Source organism: Phasianus colchicus, chromosome 1, assembly GCF_987193195.1.
Source record: "Phasianus colchicus chromosome 1, bPhaCol1.hap1.1, whole genome shotgun sequence".
In the NCBI taxonomy this organism is placed as follows: domain Eukaryota; kingdom Metazoa; phylum Chordata; class Aves; order Galliformes; family Phasianidae; genus Phasianus; species Phasianus colchicus.
In genome coordinates, this window is record NC_143436.1 from 23,315,628 (window position 1) to 23,342,171 (window position 26,544).

A 26,544-nucleotide genomic window follows, 5' to 3' on the forward strand; every position below is an offset into this window, starting at 1 on the left:
AAGGGAATACTAACTGCCCTTCAGAGTCTATGACTGCTGTGGATAGTGGGTGGCTGTTACATTTTCTTCATTTTGGTAAGACTCAAAGCCATATATTTGCTTAGTGTTCCACTAATTTTAAGACACAAAATATGCAAATATTTTCTGTTTCGTTTTTAACTACATTAATCACTACAAAGTGCATGTTTCTTACAGTTAACGTCATTTATTTTTCTTCCATATCCAAGCTGGATAATGCAGATGAGCAAGCAGCCCAGATCAGACGTGAACTAGATGGACGTCTGCAACTGGCTGAACAAATGGCAAGGGTAAGCAGCTGCTTTCGGATACCAAAAACATACCGTCATGTGAGATTGAATGGGCTGATACATAGTTTGTGTTTCCAATTTCTCATTCTGAAGCTGACCAGAAGGTCATCTGGCAGCAAAACAGCCTGGCAGATGTATTTCTCTCTGCTGTGGAGAATATATGTCTTCAGGAGTAGGGAGAGACCAAAAGTTGTTTTCAGTAGTTGTATACTGTGTAATCCTACCATTCCTTCATCAGCAAGTCCAGGGGTGAAAGAAAGGGTACATTATCTGCACTTTTGGGAGTATGTATTTTGGAACGGAACTAGATTATATTTTATATACAAAATGCATTGTGCTATCCTGAGGGTATAAACATGTTTATGTCTTACTACATGCTGTATGTAATATAATTTTAAGCATATACACTATAGTTTACATTTCCAGTTGAAGTCAAAGTTCAGAATGTGCTGGAAGTAGCAAAACTGTGAGTGAAACTTGTAACTTAAATTAGTGATAATAGGGTAATTTATAAATTATTGGTGTAAGTTTTAGAAAGCCAAGGTTGTTTTTTATGTCATACAGCTTGTATTTTGTTTCCATGAACAACACTATGCCCTTCTATCTTAAATACCACAGGTAGGATTGTTACTGGCCATATCCTATTAAACTTTGAGAGGCTTTTTCAAAGAAAGACTACCGATTTCAGTTCTCTTCTGTGAAGCCTTGGATTATAATCAAAGATGTCTGATAATGGATATTTGTTCTGTGTCCTTTTTGCTTGTAGCTCCAGCAGATACAAAATATTGTGTATTATCGCATGTATGTGCAGAAAACAGTATATCATATTTACACGACATCATTTTAAAGCTTTCACAGAATCACAGAATTACAGAATGGCCAGGGTTGAAAGGGACCTCAAGGATCATGAATCTCCAACCCCCCTGCCACAGGCAGGGCCACCAACCTCCCCATTTAATGCTAGACCAGGCTGCCCAGGGCCTTGAACACCTCTGGGGACGAGGCATCCACAACCTCTCTGGGCAGCCTGTTCCAGCACCTCACCACTCTCTCTGTAAAGAACTTCCCCCTGACATCCAACCTAAATCTTCCCTCCCTCAACTTAAAACCATTTCCCCTTGTCCTGCAGTTATCTACCCTTTCAAAGAGTTGATTCCACTCCTGTTTGTAGGCTCCCTTTAGGTACTGAAATGCTGCAATGAGGTCACCCTGCAGCCTTCTTTTCTCCAGGCTGAACAAGCCCAGCTCCCTCAGCCTGTCTTTCTAGGGGAGGTGCTCCAGTCCCCTGATCACCTTTGTGGCCCTCCTCTGGACCCACTCCAACAGCTCCCTGTCTTTCTTATACTGGGGGCTCCAGACCTGGACACAGTATTCCAGATGGGGCCTCATAAGAGCAGAGTAGAGGGGCACAATCACCTCCCTGTCCCTGCTGGCCACCCCTCCTCTGATGGAGCCCGGGATACCATTTGCTTTCCATGCTAAGGTTTGCTTGTTTATTTGAAATGAAAAGTAAATGGTTATTTAGGTCTATAAATTTCATAAATAAGAATCTGAAGGCATAAATTCCTTTAAAATTAAAAAGCATAAAACTTTTGAAATAATTTTAATATAGTGAAAATTATGAGCATGATTTAAACCATATAAATCTTCATATCCTAGCTAATGTACATACATAGACAGCATACCAGTGGTTTTCAATCAGTGGTTTTCTTTATAGAAAGATTTTGTTTTAAAAATTCTCATTGTTTCTACAATCCCATTTGCGCAATTTCATACAGAATTAGAAACTCCATTCTTACATGGTATATCCAAGTCAGAAGTCAGAATTATCACATATCTTTTTAAAAATTACTTAAACTGTATGTATGTGTATATATATATATATATATATATATATATAAATTATTTTTTGTGGGAGGCTGTCAGAGTTGGTTGTAGCTGCTCGATCCTAATTCTAGCAGCTATAAGAATTAATAAGATCACCTAAACCTAAGCAGTCAAATGCTGCAAAACAGCTATAACCTTTCTCAAAAATGAGGCAAAAAAAAAATTAAAAAGAAAAAATTGATACTTGATTATGTATTCTAGCATCCCTGTTGGTGAAAAACATAGTTTTTAGTGATTATCTGCTTGGAAGAGAATTATTAAACTGCAGTTTCAAAAGAGCAGCACAGCTAAAGGAGAATTTCTGCATGCAGTTTTCTCTTTTATTAAGGTTTTGTTCGTGGTTCCTGTACAAGATTACTTACTGATTTTAAGATATAAGTTGTTGATTATATGCCATAAGTTTATTTTAGCAGAAAAAGTCATTTAACCTACCAAAAGGATGTAAAAACCTTAGAAATAGCATTGATCTACAGCAGCATAAAATCAACAAGGAATTTGTGCATCAATTTGTCTGACTGTTTCTTCACGTGATTAAATCTAAATTACTTGAAATCAAAGTATCTATGATGTAATGGGATTTTCTACCTTTTTTAACTAGTGGTATTCTTTTCTAAGACAAACTTTTACGTGATTCTATGCAGAGATTATCCAGTGTCTTTTCTCCCTGAGAACTGCATGCTGAAAATCCATGTTAGTGCTCTGTCCAAATACAGACAGACCAATAAGGCTTTTCTGTCCATTTCCTCCCCAAGGTCTTTATTTCAGGATATATTTCTCATATATTCCAACAAAGGACCAGAGAGGGAGACGGATAACAACAAAAAAATCACACACTATTCTTCTTTGGTCTCTAAATTAGTTTAAATATTATGTGCTATAGCTATCTGTTACAATTTCACTCTCTTCAAAAAGAAAATTAAAGGTGTGGGGAGATTCACAGCTATCAGTGTTTTTATGGACGATTCTCACCTGTGTTTTGTGAGAGACAGAAGTGCCTACAAGCATTCAAGTTCTACAGAAATAAAGACATCAGTGTATATTCTGCTGGTGCTGCCTGTCTTCAGATACTGCAGCCTTAAATTACAAAAGATCATAGTTATAAAAAAATATGCAGGAAAATGTGCTGCAGTGTGTAAGAAGCTTTCCGAACTTTTGCACTGGAGTGGAGAAATAATCTTAAAAAGAGGAAAGATTTTTTAACAGCTTAAGTCTTCTCCTTCTTCTCTGTTGGCACTGTGTTTTTTGAATGATCCTCACAGGATAAGGTACAGTTTGATTTGGGTTTTAGGTGGGTTTTTTTTTGCTTTTTTGTTTGTTTTTGAGAGGGCTGCTTATAAACAGGAGTGGGTATGTCTGTTTACAAAGCTGGATAGCGATAAGACAAGGGGGAATGGTTTTAAACTGAGACAGGGGAGGTTTAGGTTAGATATTAGGAGGAAGTTTTTCACACAGAGGGTGGTGACACACTGGAACAGGTTGCCCAAGGAGGCTGTGGATGCCCCATCCCTGGAGGCATTCAAGGCCAGGCTGGATGTGGCTCTGGGCAGCCTGGTCTGGTGGTTGGCGACCCTGCACATAGCAGGGGGGTTGAAACTAGATGATCATTGTGGTCTTTTTCAACCCAGGCCATTCTATGATTCTATGGTTCTATGACTAGAATATGCTGAACCTTACCTTAATTTGTTATGTTCTAACTACAAACTACTCTTTTCTCTTTTTTTTCCATTTCAATTTTTAAAATGCTGACTCTGTAATGTGATAATGAACCAGACTGGGAGATTTGGTGTAGATGCTTTGGGTCACAGTTTGCTTGCCTGATCTTTATTATCAAAACAAAATCAACTGTAAAAGTTTTAATGTAAAACGTTTTAAGACATTTCTCATAACGGCTAATGGTAAAAATGGTGTTTTAAGAGCAAAGTGCTTACCTTGACAGGCAATAACTGGGGAGTGATGTTTGTTTCTCACTTGTATATGAAGCTTATTTTTTAGAATAATCTACATTCTTGGGCTCCCACACTCAACCTGGATTTAAGGTTAAAAAACTCTGGAGGGCAAGAGGTTTCATTTTTACAAATGTCCCACTATATTTTTGATGTGTTTTGTCTACAGTGTTTGAGGAATATGATGGAAATCTCAATTCAAGTTAAATTTCTTCTTGTCAAAATTACTGTGTATATTGGACATGTCTCGCCTTCCCACCGCTGTTTTAAAGTGATAGAAATAGTTAGGAATTCAGACTTTCATTTTTATTCAATGTCTAAAAATGAGAGCAAATTAGTAAATGAGTATGATCTAGAGTATGGCATGATTTTTTTTTTTTTCTCTAATGTTTAAAATATATCTTCCAAGGAAAGAAAATTCCCCAAGTTCATAACAAGAGAAATGGAGAACATGTACATAGAAGAGTTACGGTCTTCAGTGAATTTGCTGATGGCAAATCTGGAAAGTCTTCCAGTGTCTAAAGGTGGGCCAGAATTTAAACTGCAGAAGTTAAAGCGATCGCAAAATTCTGCGTTCTTGGACATAGGAGATGAAAATGAAGTTCAGCTCTCAAAGTCTGATGTGGTCCTCTCCTTCACATTAGAGGTAATCACATATTTCATAGAACATGTGTTCACAGTTTAAATTACTAAAATATCTAGAATGCCTGTTTTCTTGATATTTTTTGTTGCTGATTCTTGCTAAACTTTTATGTTAAAGTAGCAGATTATGAATTGTCTCTGATAATTAAGAGTTAGAGTGCAAATGCATGATGAGTCTCCCACACAACTGTATCTTTAGATGAATTCCAGTACATAAGGTACCATGTAACAAAACACTTGTTATCACAAACTCGTTTATAGAAGTTTACAAACAAGATGTGTTTTCTGACTGAAAGCATTTACAGAGAAAACCAAAAGCATATATTTTTTTTAACGTTGGTGATAGCAGGCTGATACTTACAAATTTCTTCATTTTCTTCGAGAAACTAGCTCATCTTTACCAAGGTTATGCTGGAAGTGTGCTCTACAGAGATGCAATCTCAATCCATGTGGAGCTGAAGGCACTTCAAGAGGCAGCCACAAATACAGATAGATAGTTACTTAAATGTAATGATGAGAGCATCATGGATCAGGTCCCGTTCTGAACATGTGAACATCAGGAAATGCTGATCTCTGTCTCTTGATAACAATAGAATCAAAATGTTTTCCAGAGTGCATATTGCATATTTGTCTGTCAGAAGATGACACATTTAAGTGTTATGCATTTGAAATGACTTCAGTTTGTTGAAGACGGTGGATAATATTGAGGAATAAGTATTTCAATTGTTAAATCATTTAAAGCAAACAAAAAGTAGGTATGTTTTTTAAACATTGTATTTTTGCAAACAAATACCTTTTTTTCATGTAAGGTTTGGAATTCAGATCTAATTTTCATTGCCATGTCCAAAAAGATTGAAGTCTTCATTTAAGTACAGAAGATAAATTACTTATCCTGCTGTTTGCCATTTTGATATTACTAGCTAATAATGTAGAAGACAAAAGTAAGCTTTTGAAGAATAGTAACACCTATCCATCATTCCATACGCCATAAATTATTAGTTGGTCAGGCATGCAAAACAGTCTTAGGGCTGAATGCTGTGCAGCTCCATTGCATGCTGTGCCTCTCCCAAGTGGAATGCAGAGCCTGGAGTGATGCCATCAACAGCAATAACATGGAGTACTTCTGAAGCACCTAAAAAGTACCTGAAAAAGCTTTTCAATAATATATAAATATTTTTAATCTTCAAGAAAGTTTGCTTGGTAAGGGTTATAGAAAGAAGAAAAGCTTTCTCTGGACTTTTAGATAGAAATATTAAGTAAAAGTGATGTGATATTTGTAAAGAAAACACCAAAAGATAGAAACAATCTTAAAATGAAAAATGACAGTAAATATAATTTCCAATGAACTCACTACTTCTAGCAGTGTGGGTTTGTTTACAATGCTGCACACCAGAAATGCAGACTGTTGGGTTTGCTGAACTTCAAGTTTTTTTGGTTGTTTCTTCCCATACACCAAGGTTCTCGAGGGCTAGTGACCTGCAGTTCATTGTGGGCAAGGCAGCAAAGAATTAGTCATTCTACAGATAGCAGTTTTCAACAGGGGAAATTTTTGTGTTAAGCATGTTGTTAACCACATAAGTCAAGTTTCTTGCCTGCAAAGTATGTGTAAATGTCTTATTCTTGGGAAGACAAATCTCACAGGTAATAAGGGTGCAAGGAAAGAGCTGAGCTGATATCCATTTAGGCTGAAACATGGGAGATCTGTTCTCTTTTATGCAAATCAAAATGGGCAAATAACAAAACTTGACTGCATTTCCTTGGAGACAGAAGACATTGGTTTTTTTTTTTTTTTGGGGGGGGGGGGGGGGGGAAGGGATACATGCAGAATTTTGTACTTCAGTAAGTAGAGTAACCAGCCAAATCCCCACTGAGATCTGCAGCATAGGTACATAAAAGAAGAGGAAATCAATAATGTGAGAACATTAGTACAAAAACACCCTTACATGTCAGTAGACAGCAGGAGTGTGAGGAGTGTTCATCTGCCCCTGCATTGCACTGTTAAGACAGAACAGCAGAACATTTAAGCAACATTTATACGTGCTTGTGGGGATGGACCTTGTGCTCAAAGGTAGAAGACACTATTCTTGCAAGTTGGGTATTTCATCAAAGAGCTTATCTGCAGAAATTTGTATCGTAAATAAAATATCAGAAGATTTAATTGCTTGTGTTCTTCAGCTGTTGGACAGTTTAAGGAATATATAAGCAAAATTTAGAAAGCTGTTCATAAGCTAATGAGCTAGTTAATCAGCTAATGACAGGTCCCTTCCTAATGAAATGTAGGGTTCTCTTCCATTCCTAGAATCCAGAAGTGCTAGCAAAGACAAATGTGCTGTGCAATTAAACTTAAGGAAAATAAGGATCAACATTAAAAAAAAAAGAACAAATGTGAAATCTGCATTCAACAAGGACACATGTTTGTCGTGTGGAAGGTCTGTAGAGGCAGCAGTAGCCACAGGGATCTCTAGTGCAGTCTGGCAGTGATCATTGATCACTTTTATAACTATTCGAATTCCTGAACCACTAACGATGGAGAACAGAGATAATTACATCATTGTCCCTGAACTGCTGTTATTATTTATGAAGCATAATAGGCAGTGGTGATAATTTATGGGTAATGTAAAAATGTTCTAAATGATCAGACTGTCACCTCACAGCAATTTTGCCAGATATCTAACAATTACTAAGATTTGGGGACTTTTAAAGCACAAAGGATTTTACAGCAAAGAGTGAAATCTGCCTTGGCTCACCTTAATTGAGGTGAAGTGAACTGACAAATTGCAAATGGTTTGATAGTCAGACATTTTAGTAGTTGCTTGCTGACCTAGGAAATCAATTGCCTCTACTGAGACCAAAAGTAGTCATTACTTTTGTCACCTTTAAGATGATCAAACTAATACTGTTTTGGTGAGTTTTTTTTGTTTGGTTGGTTGGTTGGTTGGTTTTGTTTTGTTTTTGTATATAGTTCAGCTGAGGACAGCTTCCCTGCTGATTAAATGGACAAATTTTTTTGCAGTTCTGTAGGCTCAGATGGGGCTGAAAAGAAAAGCAGCTTTTCTATAGCAAGCAGGGAAATGCAAGCAACTTTCTTTTCAGATTTTCTCTGAACTGGAAACATCTGAAGTGTAAGAATTTCAATAGCTTCACACTGTGACAGACTGTAAGGTTTTTAAAAGACACAGAGCAGTTGAAGTTAGACTGTATTTGGCTCTTCTGGGTAGTTCAGAGGAGCTGGAAAACTATAGGATTTCCTAAGCCGAGAATGTCCCTGGTGAGGAAATTTCTCACCTGGTATTGGTGGCTTTTCTCCCATCTCCTCCCCTTGCATCCCCGTATGCACACTGCACCTGACTGCAGGTAGTGAGTTGGGAGAAGGAAAAGGGGTAGTGGGAAAAAATACAGCAGCTGAGAGTGATGCTCTCTGCCATAACAAAGGTGAGATTCAAGGGAGCAAAATTTCTCTCAAATTCAGCTACTCGCACTGAAGTTACAGTAGGAGTGAGTTTTTGCCCAAGTAAAAGTGGAGCAAAAACCTCCCTTCATATGTTGCTGAAAGTGGAAAAAGAAGGCAACATTAAAACTTTTCTCTGTCTCTGAAGAATTCAGACAGTGGGTTGTGGTGGGGTTTTTTTTGCTTTTTTTTTTTTCTTTTCTGTGTGTAGCTTACTACCACTGTAGCCATGTTGTGTAATGCTTTCTGAAGTGTGAAGGATGAACTATTTGCTTTCTTTTCTTCAGATTGTTATCATGGAAGTGCAAGGTTTGAAGTCAGTCGCTCCCAATCGGATTGTCTATTGCACCATGGAAGTGGAAGGGGGTGAAAAGCTTCAGACAGACCAAGCAGAAGCTTCCAGGCCACAGTAAGCTGCTCTGCTTCGCTGCATACAACATTTCTTTCCTTCATGTCATGGCGGAACCTATAGCTTGTATGGTTTCTACAATTTAAGTTAGCACTGGTTTATTCTAGTGCTGGGTTTATTCTGTGTTGTTACCTTAAATTCTTTCTCAAAAATTCTAGTATTCATATTATTTATTTATGGTGAAGTAAATATGAAGTGTGAACGCTGTCCAGAAAATGACATTGAATGTACGTGTGAGGGAGTTGGACACTAAAGTCTGGAAATACAAACCTCTTGAAAGACGTTAGCCCAGGGTGATCTTATGTATTCTAGGTTAACGTGGCAGAGGCTTTGTGGAGTGTAACTTGTGCCATTGGTGGAAAATCAATACTCAGTAATCAGTCCTGACAAAGCTTACTCACCTGCTGAGCCTATTTCATTTTAAATTATAGGATCCACTTTTTCCAATTAATTTTTGAGGAAGGCAGTCAGCAAACTGACTTGCAGGGGAAAACATCATGCCATCTGTAGCCGAGTGGCATAGAGGAAGAAAATTAGGTGTGTTTTTTTGTTGATTTGTTTGACCTACACACTGACTTCAGACACTTTTCTCTCTGTTAAAATGTCATTTGGAATCTTTTGTAGATACCTTTCCAGACAGCGAGCTGGAGTTTTACTGGCACCATAGTGTGCCTTGTGAAAATCAATTTAAAAATTGCAGTTGTTACAGTATCTAAGTAAACATCTTAAAGTGAGTTGGGATGGTAGCTTCTGGTCCATTCGCATCAGAGATACAGACCTCTGACAGGCAAAATTATAAGCACAGAGTATATGCCTCTTCTGGGGTTTGGGGAGGAGGAGATCTTATTAGATAGACTTTCGCCTAGCTGTACAGTCAGAGGAAATGTCCCTGACAAATAAGCCAGCAGCCTGCTATAGTAGCATATTCAGATGAGCTTTGCAGAACTCTAGGAGATGAGGTAATATGCAAAATTCAGTTGACTCTTTCTCTGCCGTGTGTTCCTGTTCCAGGGCTTGGGATTTGCATTTTTCTGTGGGAGGTGAGGAACATCTAAAAGCAGTGATTACATGAAATACATACAGGTATATGCCACAAAGCAAGGCCATGAGTAAGAATACAACATTCTCTGCTCATCTGATGACCTGTTGGAGCTTTTTCCTGTGGCTCTTGGTCCTATGCGAGTTGCAGGGCTTTGTCACAGAGGGCACACCTCCAAGCTATGCGTGCCTTCTGTCACAGTGAAGGTTCTCTTTTCTTCTGAAAGTCTCCCTCTTTTTATGCTCAGCCTAGAACTTGCCCATTTCTACTTTTAAAAGCTTCATTAACCTCTGGTGTCATGATATTGGTCTTCAGATTTCCCTAAATCAGCAAAAATACACTGATCCATGAATCTTAGGCAAAGCCATCCTCTTTTCAGAAAACGGTTCATAGATGTTGTTTCTCTCTATATCTGTTTCTGTGTACAGCAGACAAAACATGTCAGGGATGGTTCACAATCAGTTCCTTCTTGACTTACATAGTAAAGGCTGCAGTTCAAGGTGAAGATTATAAAGCTGATCAGAAGGTATATTCTGCATATTGATAATTCCCTGAAAGTTAATCATAAATGAGTCAAAGTGGAAATTGTGAAAAGGAAGTTCTGGAGTAGATGGAGTCAGTATGAGAACAACTGTAGCTTTTGTATGAAAAGTGGCAAGGTTGGGACCTGATCTGAGTTTGTAAACTGAATTAGAGGATTTCAGGCTCAATACAGAAATAGGAAGAAAGACTGGTTATAGGCTATTCCATATAAGGGTTGCTGTGTTTATAAATTTCATATGGACTTGTATGGGAAAAAAAAAATGCATCCTTAGGAAGTAGAGGACTGTGAGGTGCCCTGAACTGTTCAGTATAAGAATGTGGGTGAGATTTACTGGTGCTGTTGTTCTGCTATCCTACAAAACTGTGTGATTTAAAAGGGTGCAGCTGATAGAACTCTAACGTGTATCTGGTTCTTGTGCTGAGTCATACCATTATGCTGGCAAGCATAATTACGAGACTGGCAAACAGTAGGCCTAAGAGCATAGAGGCAGATGTAGTTTTTGAGCTTATACAGAAATGTAGTTTGATGCAACAGAGGAGGATATTGAATTAGACAAGCATGAAATTAGCAAATTATGGGCAAACAGTAAAGAAGATGGAAGCTTCCTATGGAATTGGAGGTCTTTTATTCCATGATTTCATCTTTCTGTTACAGCCAAATCAGGCTACCTTGGCAGTAGCTTTATTGCTCTTTTGGTTGGTGGCAAAGGGAACTAAAAGGCTTGGCAGAGATTTATCAAGAAATTTTACAGGTGAGAGAGAGCCTAGAAAGTATTATTAGAGATAAGGAGGGGCCCTCAGTTTTTGGAGGACTGTAAGGTGTCTCTTCTTTCTCTCTCCTATATTGCAGCCTGTTTCCAGTTCTTCTAAGACCTTTCTTCCCATTATGTCCAACACACCCTTCATCTCAAGCAGTTGTCTGCCTACTTTTATCTCCCCACACTCAGGACAATTCCTCGATAGGGATCTGCTGAAGGACAGGAAGGGATGGATGAAGGGTTGGATGTTCTGCAAAGTGAAGGTGCTGGAAGAGGTGGAAACAAAAGTGACATTCTGCTTCTGTTGATGTTAGTTGTGGCACTGCTGCTACTTGCACTTCCCCTGAGCCCTCAGGCAGCAGTAGGGAAAGCTGCATGAGTAGAAGCCCACACACAGATAGCCTGTCCCACTTCTCATAGAGGAAAACCAAGCTGTCTGCTGCCCCAAGGCATGCCCACTTCACCTGCTACTGGGGTTGACTGCTTACTGGGGTAATTTCCAGTACCACTGTTCAGACAAAAGTAAAATAATCAGTGAGGCTGGAGGAGAAAACACAAAATTCATTGTGAGAAGAAGCTGAGAATCGAGAAGAGCTGAATTTCATCGTGGCTCTTCAAATCACCAACAGTAACACATTTACACTGACAAACCCCAGATAAATGAGAACATAACTTCATATTTTATATAGAATGTGCAGCTAGAAAAGGGTAGCAAAGCTCTTCTACTATGAGTAGAATTAAACAGTGATGGAAAATGAATTTTTCACTAGCCTGGGGAGACTGCTGGCAAGAGCTCCAAATCATACACTTGTCACGGGCATTTTCTGGAGTTGCATTAAAACTGGTAGATACGTTTGTGAAGAGAAGCAGTGTAAAGCAGTCTTTATATCTCATTTCTTTTTTTCATCTGTGAAGCATCAGTGTACAAAGCGCAGTGCTAGCTTTCAGTGAAAAGTAGAAGACTGGGAACTCAAACGAGCGGTTCAAAATGGAGTGCAAACCAAGTGTCCTTTGTGTGCAGATTATAGATCATAAAAGCATGATTCACGTAGAGCCTGATTTCAGGATTTATTTACTTCCAAAATGCTGAATATTTCACTTCATGGCCTTTTAGATATGTATTTAATTATTCTTTTGAATCCTTGAATGTTTCTATGAGAGTAAGAAGGAAGTTAGAAAAAAATATTTGTTCTTCAAGTGAAAAGGCCTAAGTAGAGTCCCAGAGAATAAAAATTCAGTTTATCAGTAAGAAGTTTTTTTCTGGTTTCTTAGTGCTTTTAACCCCTGCCTGATTTCTGTCTCTGATAAATAATTCTGTAAGTTTGCATTGAAGTGCTCGGTACAAGTGTTTTCTTCTTTAGCAAGCTGAATGGAGCTGCTTACATGTATGCTACTGGGCAGTTAATGATCATTCTCAGATGCAAATGCTATAAAATAATATAATTTGACTGAGCTTAAGTCTTGGACAGTTATACAAACAGATCAGTTTACAGCTTCCAATGCCTGTGAAATATTCTTCATTCCTTCCAACTGTTTCTAGCCTTTTAGCCCTGCTGAAAATCCCTCCAACAAAGCCTGTGACCTTTTCTGGCAGACATCAGTAGCAGAGCCTTCAGAGGACCCCCTTCAGCTCCAGGACTCTTTGCATCATTTTGTTGCAGTGTCTCCGCAGGGGGTGTCTTGTAAAATCCAGCACTAATTTCATTCTTCAAATGTTACTGATGTGGCTGTTTTCAGTCGTGTGGAGTCTGGTGTCTGCATGTTTTCTTATCATTGATTTTATTCATTCTGAATATTAAATAAGGTCATTTATTGAAAATGTTATCTTCTGGATATGGACAATCATGCCTAAAAATAAAAGTTGGGAATATGTTGTTTTTATTGCTACAGTTGTTAATCTGTTGTCGGATGTTTATGAAGAAGGAAAAGATCCCATCTGACATGATGAGAAAATTTTGATGCAACAAGCATCATGTAAATAAGACAAATGAGATGATCATTTGTGACTGTATAACCTTGTAAAAATGTCTGCTATATTAGAAATATGTGAAGAATGTGAGATTAAGTGTCTGACCAGAGGAGGCAGGAACCTTACTGCACAAGTAAAATAAATGCTGCTCACTTTTTTTTCTGCAATATTATACTAACATTAATTCCATAAAGTATTTGAAGTGTGACAATACTTGCAGACACATAATCAAAGATTATTTAGTAAGATTTTATAGAAGGGTGTTGTTATTTTATTTTTTTTAAGAGGAAAAATAAAAGCTTAATTTCCAAGACTTAGAACTTCCTGAAATGACATGATCACTCTTAAAAAAACATGAATCTTTTAAATATAATTTGTTGGTGATATTTTCATGATTTGACCTAAGATGTCTCTATGGTGACAGGCTGAATTTTGGGGCTCTTCAGCCTGGAGAAGAGAAGGATCTGGGGGAATCTTACAGTGGCCTTCCAGTGCCTGGAGGGGCCTACAGGAAAGCTGGGGAGGGACTTGTTGTACAGGCATGTAGCAACAGGATGGGGGGAAATGGTTTTAAAATGGAAGAGTAGATTTAGCTTAGATATTAGGAAAAAATTGTTTACTGTGAGAGTGATGAGACACTGGCAGAGGTTCCCCAGAGAGGCTGTGGATGCCCCCTCCCTTGAAGCATTCAAGGCCAGGCTGGATGGGGCTGTGAGCAACCTGGTCTACAGGGAGGTGTCCCTGCCTATAGCAGGGGGTTGGAACTAGATGATCTTAAAGGTCCTTTCCATGGACCTTTCTATGATTTTATGAAGTTACTGAAGGGGAAAAGGACAGACATTTATAAGATGTAAAAGTCACCTTCCAAACATCAGATGGTTTTATTCCTTCATCATAGTCACTGCTACTTTATAATTTTTATTTTTGGTTAAGGGAAACACAGAGGTGATCCCGTCTATGACCATCACCACATGGTTGCATGACACAGATAATGCAGTTCCTAAAGAAAAAGGGGAGGCATGCATTTTTTAATTTACTATTCATCTGTGTCTAATTTATCTGCATAAATATGATTAATTTTGATCAGTAATACTTTAATTATACTGTTAAGCGTTCAGTAATCATTCTGTATATTGTTTGTATTTGTAGTAATCCATCTTTTTGCTTTTGCACTGGAGGAAAAGAAGGATGAAACAGTTGTCTCTGCCTTGTATTGCTTTGAGTCTTGAGTATAAAAGTAGAGACTGAATATAAGAAGAAATGAGGGACAGAAACACAATCACTTGCTCATCAGATAGACTGTAGTCCTAATGTTCTCTTCCTGGCACACCAACCATTTCTTCTAAGGATGTGGATATTTTTTTCCAGTTTTTTTTCTGGGTGACTTTTTTGTTAAGATGAGTATCTTTGCACATGGCATTTTTACAGAGGGATAGTGAGATTGTGGTTCCATCATGCCTCGTTTAACCGTGCTCAGCTTGTTGCTCACATGCTTTCCCTTACAACTCCTGAGGATAAATAATCTTTAGAATTTAGCTTCTTAAACAGTGTCTTTTATTTGATGGATTCCACCTGTTCTTTTGACTATTAGTGCTGTAAGTTTTTTATTTTAATTGCAGATAATAGCAGTGAAATCCCAAGCTGATTTTACGGAGGATTATAAAGTGGAATTATTCAGCATATTTGGCATCCAGACTTTTCTTCTTTAATACATAAATGCATCTTATGTGTCATTTACGAAAATGAGGTTGTATATAAGAGAACCTCTGTGTATTCCTACTAAAATTATTTCAAAGACTAACACATAAGAGACATGATTTCTAATTATGTTAACATGGACAGTGTAGTACACTTGGCTAAATTGGGCATCGTCTTTTACTAAGTATTTTGGAATCTTAGGGAAGTGAAAGGGGTAAAGATCTTGCAGGAAACAAGGTTCATCTGCTTTCATAAGCCAGATAGGAGTAAATTACATACTGATTCTCCTTATCTTTGAAAGATAAATTCCATCTTTCGTCTTGGCGTATGTCAGAAAGTCTTTCTTCTTTCATTGTCATGATTGGAGCAATTCTCAAAATAAGATGGAAGAAATTACCTTGTAAAAAATTGGGTGCCGCAGGCAAGTATCGTATATGCCTGTCCAGTGCCCAGCTGCAAGGAGGAGAAATAAAACTGACAGTAGAAAATTAGCTGATGCTTTCTTGTTTCTGCAAAGGAAAAAATGGGAGAGGAAAATACACATTTATCCCAGCCTGTGTTCTGGATTAATGATGGAAGTGTTTCACAGAAGGGATACGGATTCAACTGAAAATTTACATGTCAGTTTTATTCAGCTATCCTTGTTGCCTGATCAATTTCTTGCTCCTTTAAAAAAAGGAAATACCTCATCAGCTCACATATAAAGATCAGTATGATATCCACAAGAAGGTAGGATTTCTAAAGTAAATAATTGTGTATGCTACATTCTAGTATTGATTACTATTTTATATTGTCTAGCAGATATTCCCCTCTCTTGTTACAGAGAAATATGAATTTTCTACAGGCTTCTAGCCTTAAAAGATATGTGAAACCCTACTGGATAGTAACTTGAGCAATCTGATCTGACTGGCTTTGTGCTGATCTTGAACTAGGTGACCTCCAGAGGTTCCTTCCAGCCTAAATGTTGCTGTGATTCCGTGATCAATCCCTGAAATATTATCTCGTAATCTTGTTTACCAAAGGGACATGAGAAAAGCACTGTTGTTAGAAGGGAATATTCACAGATCTGGTACAAGTGTGGTATGGAATAAACTGGGATGAGAGGAGCTAATTAAAGTTGGCTGTAATTTCTACTCTATTTGGACAGTTATCAATAAACATAATCCTTCTGCCTCGAGGGCATATATATTTTATCTTCTTCTCTTCAGTCTTTTGATTGTTTTGACTAAATCCTGGTTGCTGTTCTGCTTCTGTGTGCTGAGCATGTTAATAACTGACTGAAAGTGATCAGGATTTCTCCTCTTGTATGATGTTTGCACTCTTCAAAACTATGGTTTGGTGCACTGCATCCTGTTGCAGCCAAGCAGAAGTCATTGGGAAAGGAGCTTCCCAGCTGTTCTTCCCAGTGGGTTCTCTGTACGTACTGACATTAACTTCCTTCATCTAGTGGCACTGCTGAGCTGTTCTGTGAAATAGCTCTTTTCTTGATACCATAATAAGTGTTTTGTCCTTTCCTTTTTTTAAAATAATTGGCAAATTACTTCATCTCCCAAATTCTTCATCCCAAACCCTTTCTCATATTCCCTAAAATCTAAGGGTTTGAGAGCTTTTGGACTTCCTTTCTTTTTTCTTTTTTTTTTCTTTTTCTTTTTTTTTTTTTTTTTTTTTTGAGAAAAATTGTGAAAATCTAACAAATCCAGGGTTTTGGCAGACTATCAACCTCCACTCAAGCGTAGCATCACTACTATGATACAGTGGCTGTTTGGTGATGACTCTATCCTTTTACAACATAATAAATGCCTTGCAAGGCTGGGATCAGTTTTATGTTCTATTTTTTCAGTGCATTTTGGAAACCTTGGGGCTTGAAGCTGCATGTCCTGCTGTTATCACCTTCACTCTAACAATTAAGGCTTGGAGAAAGGCAGTATTTTCACTGCTTAATGAATGTAATATGTTTGTTTCCAGTGTCACTCCCACCTGATCCACAGCAAATGTGATTAACATTTTGCTTTTCTCTAACATTGCATCTACGATCTAGATCATAGCATCTATGGATGTGTGATCCGGCTTCAAACTGGAAGGCGTTTAGCCATGAATAGTGTGGTGTTGAGCCAAAGCCATTTAAGTGCCACTTAGAATGCATTGGATCCAGCCAAGCATCAAACTAACATATCTGCATGGTCTCTGGCTGGGTCAGAGTGAGGTCAAAGACAGCTTACATCTGCCTGCAACATCACATGGCAGGATGAATGTCTGTCAAAAAAGGCAGGGAAGGGATACATTACCTCCCATTTTATCTCAAATTCTGTTCACCTCCTGGAATTTTCTGATAGAGTGGAGGTGAAATTTAGTGATCTTTGCCCATCTCATCTCTGGAAAACTGAATTACTGAAAATTGTTCTGGGTAATTGTGTGGAAGAAAAGTTCCTTAGGATTTCTGTAAGCTTTGATGTTATTAAAATGTCCCATTTTACATTTGCAAAATATGCCATCCTTCTGTCTTTGTCTGAAGTGACTTTTCAAAAATTTGCTTATATTGACGGAAGTAATTTCTAAGTTTTTGACCAGATACAGTGTTCAAACTGGAACAGATTTGATATTTTTAATTCAGTTTTGATTTGTTGTTTTGGGTGAAGAGAAAGGCTAAGGACATTGAAAAAAGAGGCTTTGAAGATTTTACTTTCAATCCCTATTCAGTTCAAGAATATTTTGTATATCTCAAATCTTTGTGACAGTTTTTCACCCCATGCGAGCAGGCTCTTCTTTCCTGTCACTGGGCTAGTATGTGCATGGATTCTCGAGCTTAAGGACATCAAGTGCCCCAATACTTTAAGAACACAGAAAAGCCCACTGAGCAGATGCTGTCACAGATGAATGATGCACTTCACTCACAAGAGAGAAGCAGCAATGTATTTTATTGGTATAAGACTGATTAGCAAGGCTCAATGGTTAGTAAGTCAGTAGTTTAACAAGATTCAGCGGCCAGGTATACTCAGTTACTTACTGCATAGAGGACAGGGTCACACAAAATTGTCAAGAAGACTCTCCTCTTGAATCCTGAGGCTCAGAGCAGATTCCCTTGCTTTTTAGACACCCACATTGTGGGTGCAGTGTGGGTGCAGCTGGATTTGGTCTTAGTTTCAGACTTGGTCAACGGTTTATGTCTAAAGCATTATGTGTACAGTCAATCTAAGATGCAACTTACCAAAAGTTTCAGCATCATGTTAGTCTCTTACCAAGGGTTTGTCATGGGTAAGGAATTTCTCAGCCTCAAGGAGCAACCTTGAGAGGTGTTCCTATTCCTGCCATGTAGCCCACTGCAGGACAGGAGAGGTCAGTGGGCTCTGGGCTGACCCCTATTTGTGGAGTAATATGATTGACTCAAAGTTCTACCTGCTCATCAGCCGTATTTTTTTTTGGAGCATCCTCAATTAACCCTTGGTTTTTGTGGTGTTGTTCCCCAGAGTCCAGCCTGAGCAGGGTGCAGCCACTGCTAGCACCATTGGTGCCTATTGCTTGAGCAGAGTTAACGGTGAGCGGTCAGGTTAAGGAGTGGGGTGTACACTGCTACAGATGAAGAAAGAAAATTTATAGATCTTGAAATTTCTGAATAACTGCTTAGCATATAAAGTGTGATTCTCCAGGTTAATGTGCCTGCTTGAAAGCATTGCCAGCAGATTGAGAGTAGGAGTAGCTCAGAAACAGAGGCAGAATAATGTGGACAGCTGATGAGAACAGTAGGTGTCAGAAAGGAAAAAAGGAGCTTCAGAATAAAAGAGAAGTGGTGGAATGCCAGATGGAATACTGAAATTTTCTGGTTTGATTTCTGGGTGTTCCCTGATAGACTGTGCAGGCTCAGATAAGTCAGTCTATTTTGTGATTTGCTTTCCCACATCCTTAGACTGAGATGACAATATCTATCTGCTTCATCACATTGCTGACAGTGCATCGACATTTATACAATGTTTGGAAGCTTTAAAGTGTCACACAAATACTGAAGAACATTAAAAAATAGGCTTTGCAACTTCTAACAGTGTTGTGATGGATCCATTTCATTCTGTTTCAAGACATAACTAAATATACATATAGAAACTTTGGGATCATAAATGGGCATGTTTTGCTTTTATATCCGTCACCAGTCCCTAGCTGGATTTGAAACTCAGTGGGAGACAGGAGTTAGTGCCTCTCATTAATTCTTCACACAAATATACACCAGCAGTTCCCAGCACCCAGAAGTGTGCCAGTCTTGTTGCACACCCTTAAAAATCTCCATCCTGACTTGTCTTGGTTGCCTGCACTGAAAGTGAGATTGAAAAGCAATACTGCATAATAATTTACTCATAGTTTTATGCTTTGAAAATACTTGCCATAATAGCATTCTGTAAATAGCGCTAGAGTGCACTGTTTCCATTTTTTCAATGTAGAAAATGTTTTCAATGTAGCTTTTACGAGGGTTGCTCTGAAAGTAATGCCTCCTAATTTATGATGTTGGCCTACGATGTCAAGGGCAGATGTTCGTTGTATGGCAGTAAAGATGGAACCTTCCCATCAGTATTCCATTACATGTTGTTGTCGTGTGACAGATGGCAGCAGAGGGGCAGTCTGACAAATGGTGTCTGATATGGAAGTGCCTAAAAAGAAAGGTGTGTCACTGAATTCCTCCATGTGGAAAAAATGACATCCATTGTCATTCATTAATGCTTGTTGAGTGTTGATGGAGACCAAGCAGCAGATATGAGCACAGTGAAGTGGTGGGTGGTGCATTTCAGCAGTTGTGACAGCAGCGTGAAAGAGAGCTGTGTTCTGGATGGCCATGTACAGCTGTTATAGCATGACATGAAGATCATCTTCACAGAATCACAGAATCACAGAATTGCCAGGGTTGGAAGGGACCTCAAGGATCATGAATCTCCAACCCCCCCTGCCACACGCAGGGCCACCAACCATCCCACCTAATGCTAGACCAAACTGCCCAGGGCCCCATCCAATCTGGCCTTGAACACCTCCAGGGACAGGGCATCCACAACCTCTCTGGGCAGCCTGTTCCAGTACCTCACCACTCTCTCTGTAAAGAACTTCCCCCTGACGTCCAACCTAAATCTCCCTTCCCTCAGCTTAAAACCATTTCCCCTTGTCCTGCTGTCATCTTGATTAGTTCATCTGCACAAATTGACAGGTCATAACCAAGGAACTGTGTATGGAGCAGAATATCAGCTTCAGTGCATTGGAAACAGTGGTGGCAGTGTTGGAATATTGCAAAGTATATGCGAGGTGAATCCCACAAATACTCACAGAAGAGAAAAAATATTGTATGCAAGTTGTCTGAACCTATTGGACCAATATGAGGCTGAAGGTGACAGTTTCCTGGATTGCATTATTACCAATGAGACATGATGTCACCACTATGAGCAGGAGTTAAAATGGCAGTCCATGGAGTAGTAACATGTGACAACTTGTGGCAAGCTGTGAAACTGTGGGCCACATTTATTGATGCAGATTTTTAACTAGCACAGCACACAGGCTCCTTTCCATTGCTGGTGAAAATGCATAGCTACCAGTGATGACTATGTTGAAAAACAATGTTTTGTAATGGAGAATTTGCTCCATCAAACAGTGTTGTTGCACTCTTTGTTTCTGTTCTAGTTTCCACAGAAATAAATAGGAGGCATTACTTTTGGAGCAACATATGTATCTTGTTGCTTGTTATGGATAGAGTTCCTCTCTGTTTTTTCTTTTCTGTTATCTATTGGAAACTTTCCTTCTTTAAATAAAAATTATGACAGTGTTGTCATTTTACTTTTTTCAAATTAGTTTTTTCAGATATTATTAATATTCTATGTTTAAAAAGAAATATGGGATTGTGTCTAACTTGTTATTAGGTCTCTGATAAATTGTTAGTAATTTTGAGCTCTGTTACTTCCCTTATTTTAAACAGTTATTATTTTTACCAAAAGCAAGCATCCCAGATGATAAGATTATTTTCTTTCTTATTCATGTTACTGTGATTATGTAAAAGAGCTTTGCAGTACCACAAAAACAAGGTATCCTTACTTTTGCCTAGATGAGGACCAGATTTGGTGCTTTCAGTTCTTCAAAGCCGAGTTCTGGGAGGGTTTGTCAGTGTTTTCTAACAGCATCAGCTTAAAAGCCTTTAATTTTGCTGCTGAATTCTTAGATAAAAAACATTCAGGCTGTCAGTGGCTGCACAAGATGGTGCCTAGACAGTGCATTCAGGAATTGAATTACAGGCTTCTTAGAACATTGTGTGCAGGTACAGGATTTTATATACTCAACTTTTCTCTATGGAAAGTGGTGAATAGACGTCTTGGTCTGGGTTTCTAAAAGCTTGTGTGCTCACTTAATAGTTCCTGGGATGAAGAGGCAAAAGGTTGAAAAGCAGAGAAATACAACTGAGGTACTGCAGATTACAACTGCACATCTCTGGGAAAAAGGTTGTCAAAGCTTTTCATGAATCCATCTCACAGCGGAGGAAGGGGATTTTAGCTGCTCATTGGGAGGCAATAGTCTCACAGCTATGATTGTTCTCTCCTGCTACACATACATGGTCTACCCATTGATAGCAACAGCACCCACCTTATGTGACCATATGGATACCAGAAGGTGAATTTTGAACGTGGTGGTTGCTGCTGGGGGGATGATGAAGGAGAAAGCATGTTATTTCTGGTTTCAGAAAGGCTAGCAGTTGCTACTACAGGGAACAGGAAAGGTCCGTCCACTGTGGGGTTAGGATGGTAAAGGTTGGACTTGCATACTGAACATGTTAAAGTTGGACTATTTTTCTGGTGTAGGCATATATAAAGAAATACCTCAAAAGTGGAAGTGTTGGGTTTTTTGGGTTTTTTTGTTGTTGTTGTTGTTGTTGTTGTTGTTTTAAAAAGAAAAACAAATAAAAACAAAGGAACTTAAATGTAAGTCTTGTTTAGGTGAAATCAACTGCCCTGGGCAGCCTGGTCTAGCATTAGGTGGGATGGTTGGTGGCCCTGCGTGTAGCAGGGGGGTTGGAGATTCATGATCCTTGAGGTCCCTTCCAACCCTGGCCATTTTGTGATTCTGTGATCAAAGATGATACTTCAAGGCAATCATATGACTTTCCATCCTTGGACCTAAGTGTCTCATTGTTCTCAGTTTCTTCTTCCTTCTGCCATGCATCTCTCTAGAACAATTAATGTTTATTATATCAATATTTTGTAGTTTTAGGAAGGTTTTGATGTGAAACTCAGAGTCCAAGCCATTGCAGCCTTGCAATATTAATGCCCCTTCAGTAATTGACAGACGTAAGAGTATTTAAGGAATGTATCACTGTTTCTGTAGTGGGGAGTGTAAAACAATGAATCTGTAGTTCTCAGATTTCTCCATAAAATTGTGTCATCACAACAATACAGGGAAGAGCAGACAAGGATGTAAAAGATTAGACGAGATGAGTTATGAATATCTGAGATACTTGACAAAGCCTGTGGTTTAATTTCCTAAGCACAAGTTTCGTTTGTGCCCGTACTTTAAAAGGACATTATGATTTGTTTAGAACCTGCTGAATTTATTGCCTTTCGGCTGCAATTTAACGCTCTGATGCTGGACATTATTCTCTTTGCTCTTTCATCAAAATAAATGAGTAGTTTTCAAGTAGAGAAATAATAAAAGGAATTTTTTTTTTTTCCAAGAAGAATATTTGCAATCTGAAGTGTCATAAGCTTATAGAATTGTAAAAATAGACAAACTCGTCTCCTTGTGATTTCAAATATGAACTCCAAATCCCACTGATGTAAGGGAGAATATATACATAAATATACAATAAAATAATTATGTTGCATATAAGAAAAATTCATTACTGTATTAAATCCTTGGTGCTTTATAGTAAGATTTTGTCATTTGTGCATTAATATTTCAAAGTTCTTTTCAATGAATTCCATGAAATGGGAATGTGGAATGTTTGCATTATATTCTAAGATGTGCAAAAGAAAAATAAACATGCCATTGAGTTATATGAGACAGCTGTTAAAGCTGTGATTTCTATTGTAGCATCCTGGCATCAGTCACTGCCAAGCAGATAGGTGTTTCTGTGCTAACAGAAAAAGAAGTGTGTACAATATTTGGGGTATCTCATACTGCTGGCACAGCTGCTGGCTTACTCTCATGTTTTCTCTCTCTCTCTGCAGTTGTATGTGCAGTTAAAGATGCAGTTGTGTATGCAGTGGTAGCTGATAAAGTACAGCACTTCATGAACTCTGTGTTCACTTGATTAACAGAATATCACTCATTTTTGTAAATATTATTTTTAATACTTTCTAACAGCAGAAAGTTTGTCTGACCCGGACATTTGATGTGTAGATGTAAAGATCAGTGCTGACAGATGTGGCAGAGAGGTGGTGCAGTCTCTGTCCCTCTGTTCTCTTTCCAGACCTTTCAGCCCACCTTTAGTACTCTGAAGTATATTTTCTAACCTGAAGATTGTGGTTACCTATTTCTCTACCCTTTCCCAGCAATACAGAAGCAACTAAGTCAGTGTAGATCATGGAAAAAAGTGAGACGTGGGCATGTTAGGAAGACCCAGACATAGTATTTCCAGACCAGCTTTGAGATGAGCCCAGATAAGTAGTGCCAAGTATTCCCTGCCCTGAGGAGCACTGAGCTGCTCACAGACTGGCTCTGGTGGACTGTCTTGTGCATTCCAACTTAGTAGCACATCCCCACTGCAGACAGGGAATGAGAAAAGTCTTCAAGGAAACCCCACCAAGTGATATAATGAAGGATGATCAAATCTTTCAAGGTAGATTTATGCAGTATATTTAAACCATGAATCAAAGCTGAAAAGGAGTCACGAGGGAGAGACCAATACACTCCTTTTAGTTTCATTAATGCTGAGGAATTTGCTGGAGAGAAGATGCTCCATGTTTGCAAAAACAAAATTTCTGGATGTTTGCTTAGAATAATACATTTTATAATATTCATTTCAATGTAAGGCTGGAGATTTAAGGTCTCATAAAGAAAAGTTTTGACTAACAGATTAGAATTGAAAAGCTGAGAGAGAAAATTGTTGCTGTTTCCAGGGTACAGAATGTGCTCTGAAATGAAGTAGAAAAATAAATTTCCTTAGACTGTGTTCTGTGACACAGTGATGTATCTTCACCTGATATAAACATCAGCTCCTTGCTGGCAGTGGGTTTATCCAGGATACTTCTGCAGTGAAGGGAAATAAACTTTGGCTCTGTCACCAATTACGTTATCTGTGCCGTGTACCTCTGACACCAGTGATGAAAAAAATGCGTTTAAAGATGACTAAACATCAAAGAATTCCATTCTCCGCAGTAAAGAGAATGAGAAGGTGAAACCAGACAAATGATGAATACAAAGGAAAATGATATAGCCAAACCTGAGCCTGGAGACTTTTTTTTGCCCTGCAGTTGATGGGTGTTTTACATGTGACGCAGCTGGCAATGCAGTGGGAGGCATTGCAGCATATAGTGTGAAACTTACTGCATCTTCTGGATACTTTTCTAGCAAGATTTTAAAAAAATAATTAAAAAAAAGACAATAATGGGAATGGTTTTAAATGAATATAAATAGTGAATGAGATTCATGCTTTTGCAGTTTTGAGAAAAGTTTTGAGCTTCCCGTGTAGTCCCACTGAGCCCACAAGTAGTTCATGTCTGCAAAAATCATTGGACAAACATTCATAACTTGTCAGCTTCTCTGAATCTGTAAAAGTGGCTGATGTGCTGCTATCGGTATTTATTGACATTTGGTAGTAAAAACCTGTTCTTGTTTTTTTGCTCTTTCTCCCAGAGTTCAGTATCTGCATAACAGAGTAAACTTGAAATAAATATTCTGCAAGAGAATTTGTCTCAAATGAGATCAGAATGGCGCATTTGATTTCCATATTTTGTTTTTACAGAAAGCCAAGTTGGAACTTTCTGGCTCACCTTCTTTGTGTGAAAAGTATAGGTCAGTTGTACAATTTGCTTTCTTACAGCAAATGTTTTACAGCTGTTGCGAATGAAAATTAAAATACATAAAAAGTATTTCTTCTTCATCCTGAGCTCAAATTCCACAGGGCACATTTCTGGCTCTTATTTAAAAAAAAAAAAGTTAAAGTTATTCAGTTAAACAGCTGAAATTATTCAGTCTTACAAATATCGCTATGTCTTTCCCAGGGAAAATATCAGAGTGTTACTCTTACATTAAAAGAAAAATTATATATTTGCCTGCCTGTACTGAGCAGCTGAGCTTTTAAAGGAAATGTTCCATGACAACAACTCCAATGAAATGAAGCAGAAGTCAGAGCAGGAAATATGAACATTTCAGTCATTATTAATAAACGCATTTAACAAAAGACAAATGTGTTTTGGAAGAAAAAATGTTAATTTTTCGAGAAACCCAGTGGGTATAATGATATTAGTGCATAGAATCTATAAATTGAAATAAGAACCTCTAGTAATGGTGATCAGGATTTGCATCTACTAATTACTGTTTGGATGTTGATTCCCTGAGCAATTAGGTATCCTCCTAGCCTATTTTTTCACAATTAAATCTAACAGCTTCTTTACAAGTATGAAGTTATGGAATAAATAGCCAAAAATATGGAAAAATTGACAGAATTCTGCAGTACCAAGTAAATCAATTATCAGTTTTATTGATAAGCTCTGTTTCTTTGGGCTGTTGAATCTCTTATATCCTGCATATTCTCGGAAGCATCAGAGTAAAATGAATACTTTATTGCTTCTAGTGGGGGTTCTTTCTTTCAACATTTGATTTCAAATGATATGAAAGAAGATACCTATGCAAAGCTCCAAAGAAACAAGGCTTGGGTAGTAGTAATCCACAGGAAGTCATAAGGGAGATGATCTATGAGATTTGTATATGTTTGCTTTGATATTGGCAGTTGAAAAGTAAAGTAGAAAGGAAAGTACTTTAGCCAAAAGGCTGAAGAATACAATCTTGGGTTTGCCCTTTCCAACAGAACATGATTGCTTAAATGCTGGTTCTTGAGGCAAGCTGCTGAAGTCTAAGAGGTAGAAAACTGTGACCATCTGTTTTACTGGGCAATTCACTTCAAAGGCATGGACATAAGAGGCTGTGAGACTTAGCTGAAGTCCTGATCAGCAAGGAGCATAGGATTAGTGCATGGAATATTTTCACCAGGGACATTAAGCTTTATGAATTGATCCAGACCATTGATTTTCAGCCAAGGATTTTCATTTCCTGCTGTAGATGGAAAAAGGTGTGGGAGAAAGATGTCATTCAAGGACAGTGATCGTATCTGACATTAAAGATGATGATTCTTCTGATTGGTGTACTTCCATCTGTTAGTTAATACTAGCACTAGATCTTTGTAGAAAAGTTCTTGTGTGTGGGGGCAGGGGGGGAGGGTGGGGGTTGGTTGGTTTTTTTGTTGTTGCTGTTGTTTTTGGTTGTTTATTTGTTGGGTTCTAATAGGAAACGTTTTGTCTTTAATTATTTGAGTGGTCTTGTACATGGTAGTGTGGGCAGTTCCAGGGAATTCAGGGGCAAATATACCCTGGTCCCCATACAGCAACAACATGCTTAGATGGAGTTTGAGATTGCAAGGGAGTATTATTTCTGGATGGTGGCGTCTTGAGCAACGTCTTCTGTGAGGATGCTTTCTCCTTGGAAATCTCATTTCTGTATTGTGACAAAACCTAACCCCTGGGAGTGCCTTGGGGAAGAGCAGCAGTGCTAGACATTACCTGACCTGCCAGTACAACATCTATTGTCAGATCACAAAACAAGTTTTCTTTCTCTGAGGAAGGTAATTTCTTTTCAGAATCCCTGTTTCAATTTTTCAATTAGCACATTGACTGAGAGTAAGGCTCTGTCCACCATGAACACAGAGAGCAAATATCTATCTAGTCCAGGCAAAGCAA

General features: G+C 38.3%; 1 protein-coding gene across 2 annotated transcripts in view; it reads left to right on the plus strand.

The window, feature by feature from the left end:
• Nucleotides 1-26,544, plus strand: part of CADPS2 (calcium dependent secretion activator 2) — a 300,595-nt gene that overhangs the window by 118,907 nt on the left and 155,144 nt on the right. For both annotated transcript variants that reach the window (XM_090136996.1, XM_031615180.2), the window contains exons 4-6: nucleotides 228-308; nucleotides 4,548-4,784; nucleotides 8,516-8,637. In XM_090136996.1, coding sequence (XP_089993122.1) covers nucleotides 228-308; nucleotides 4,548-4,784; nucleotides 8,516-8,637 — 440 coding nt within the window. The remainder of the gene's footprint in view (nucleotides 1-227; nucleotides 309-4,547; nucleotides 4,785-8,515; nucleotides 8,638-26,544) is intronic.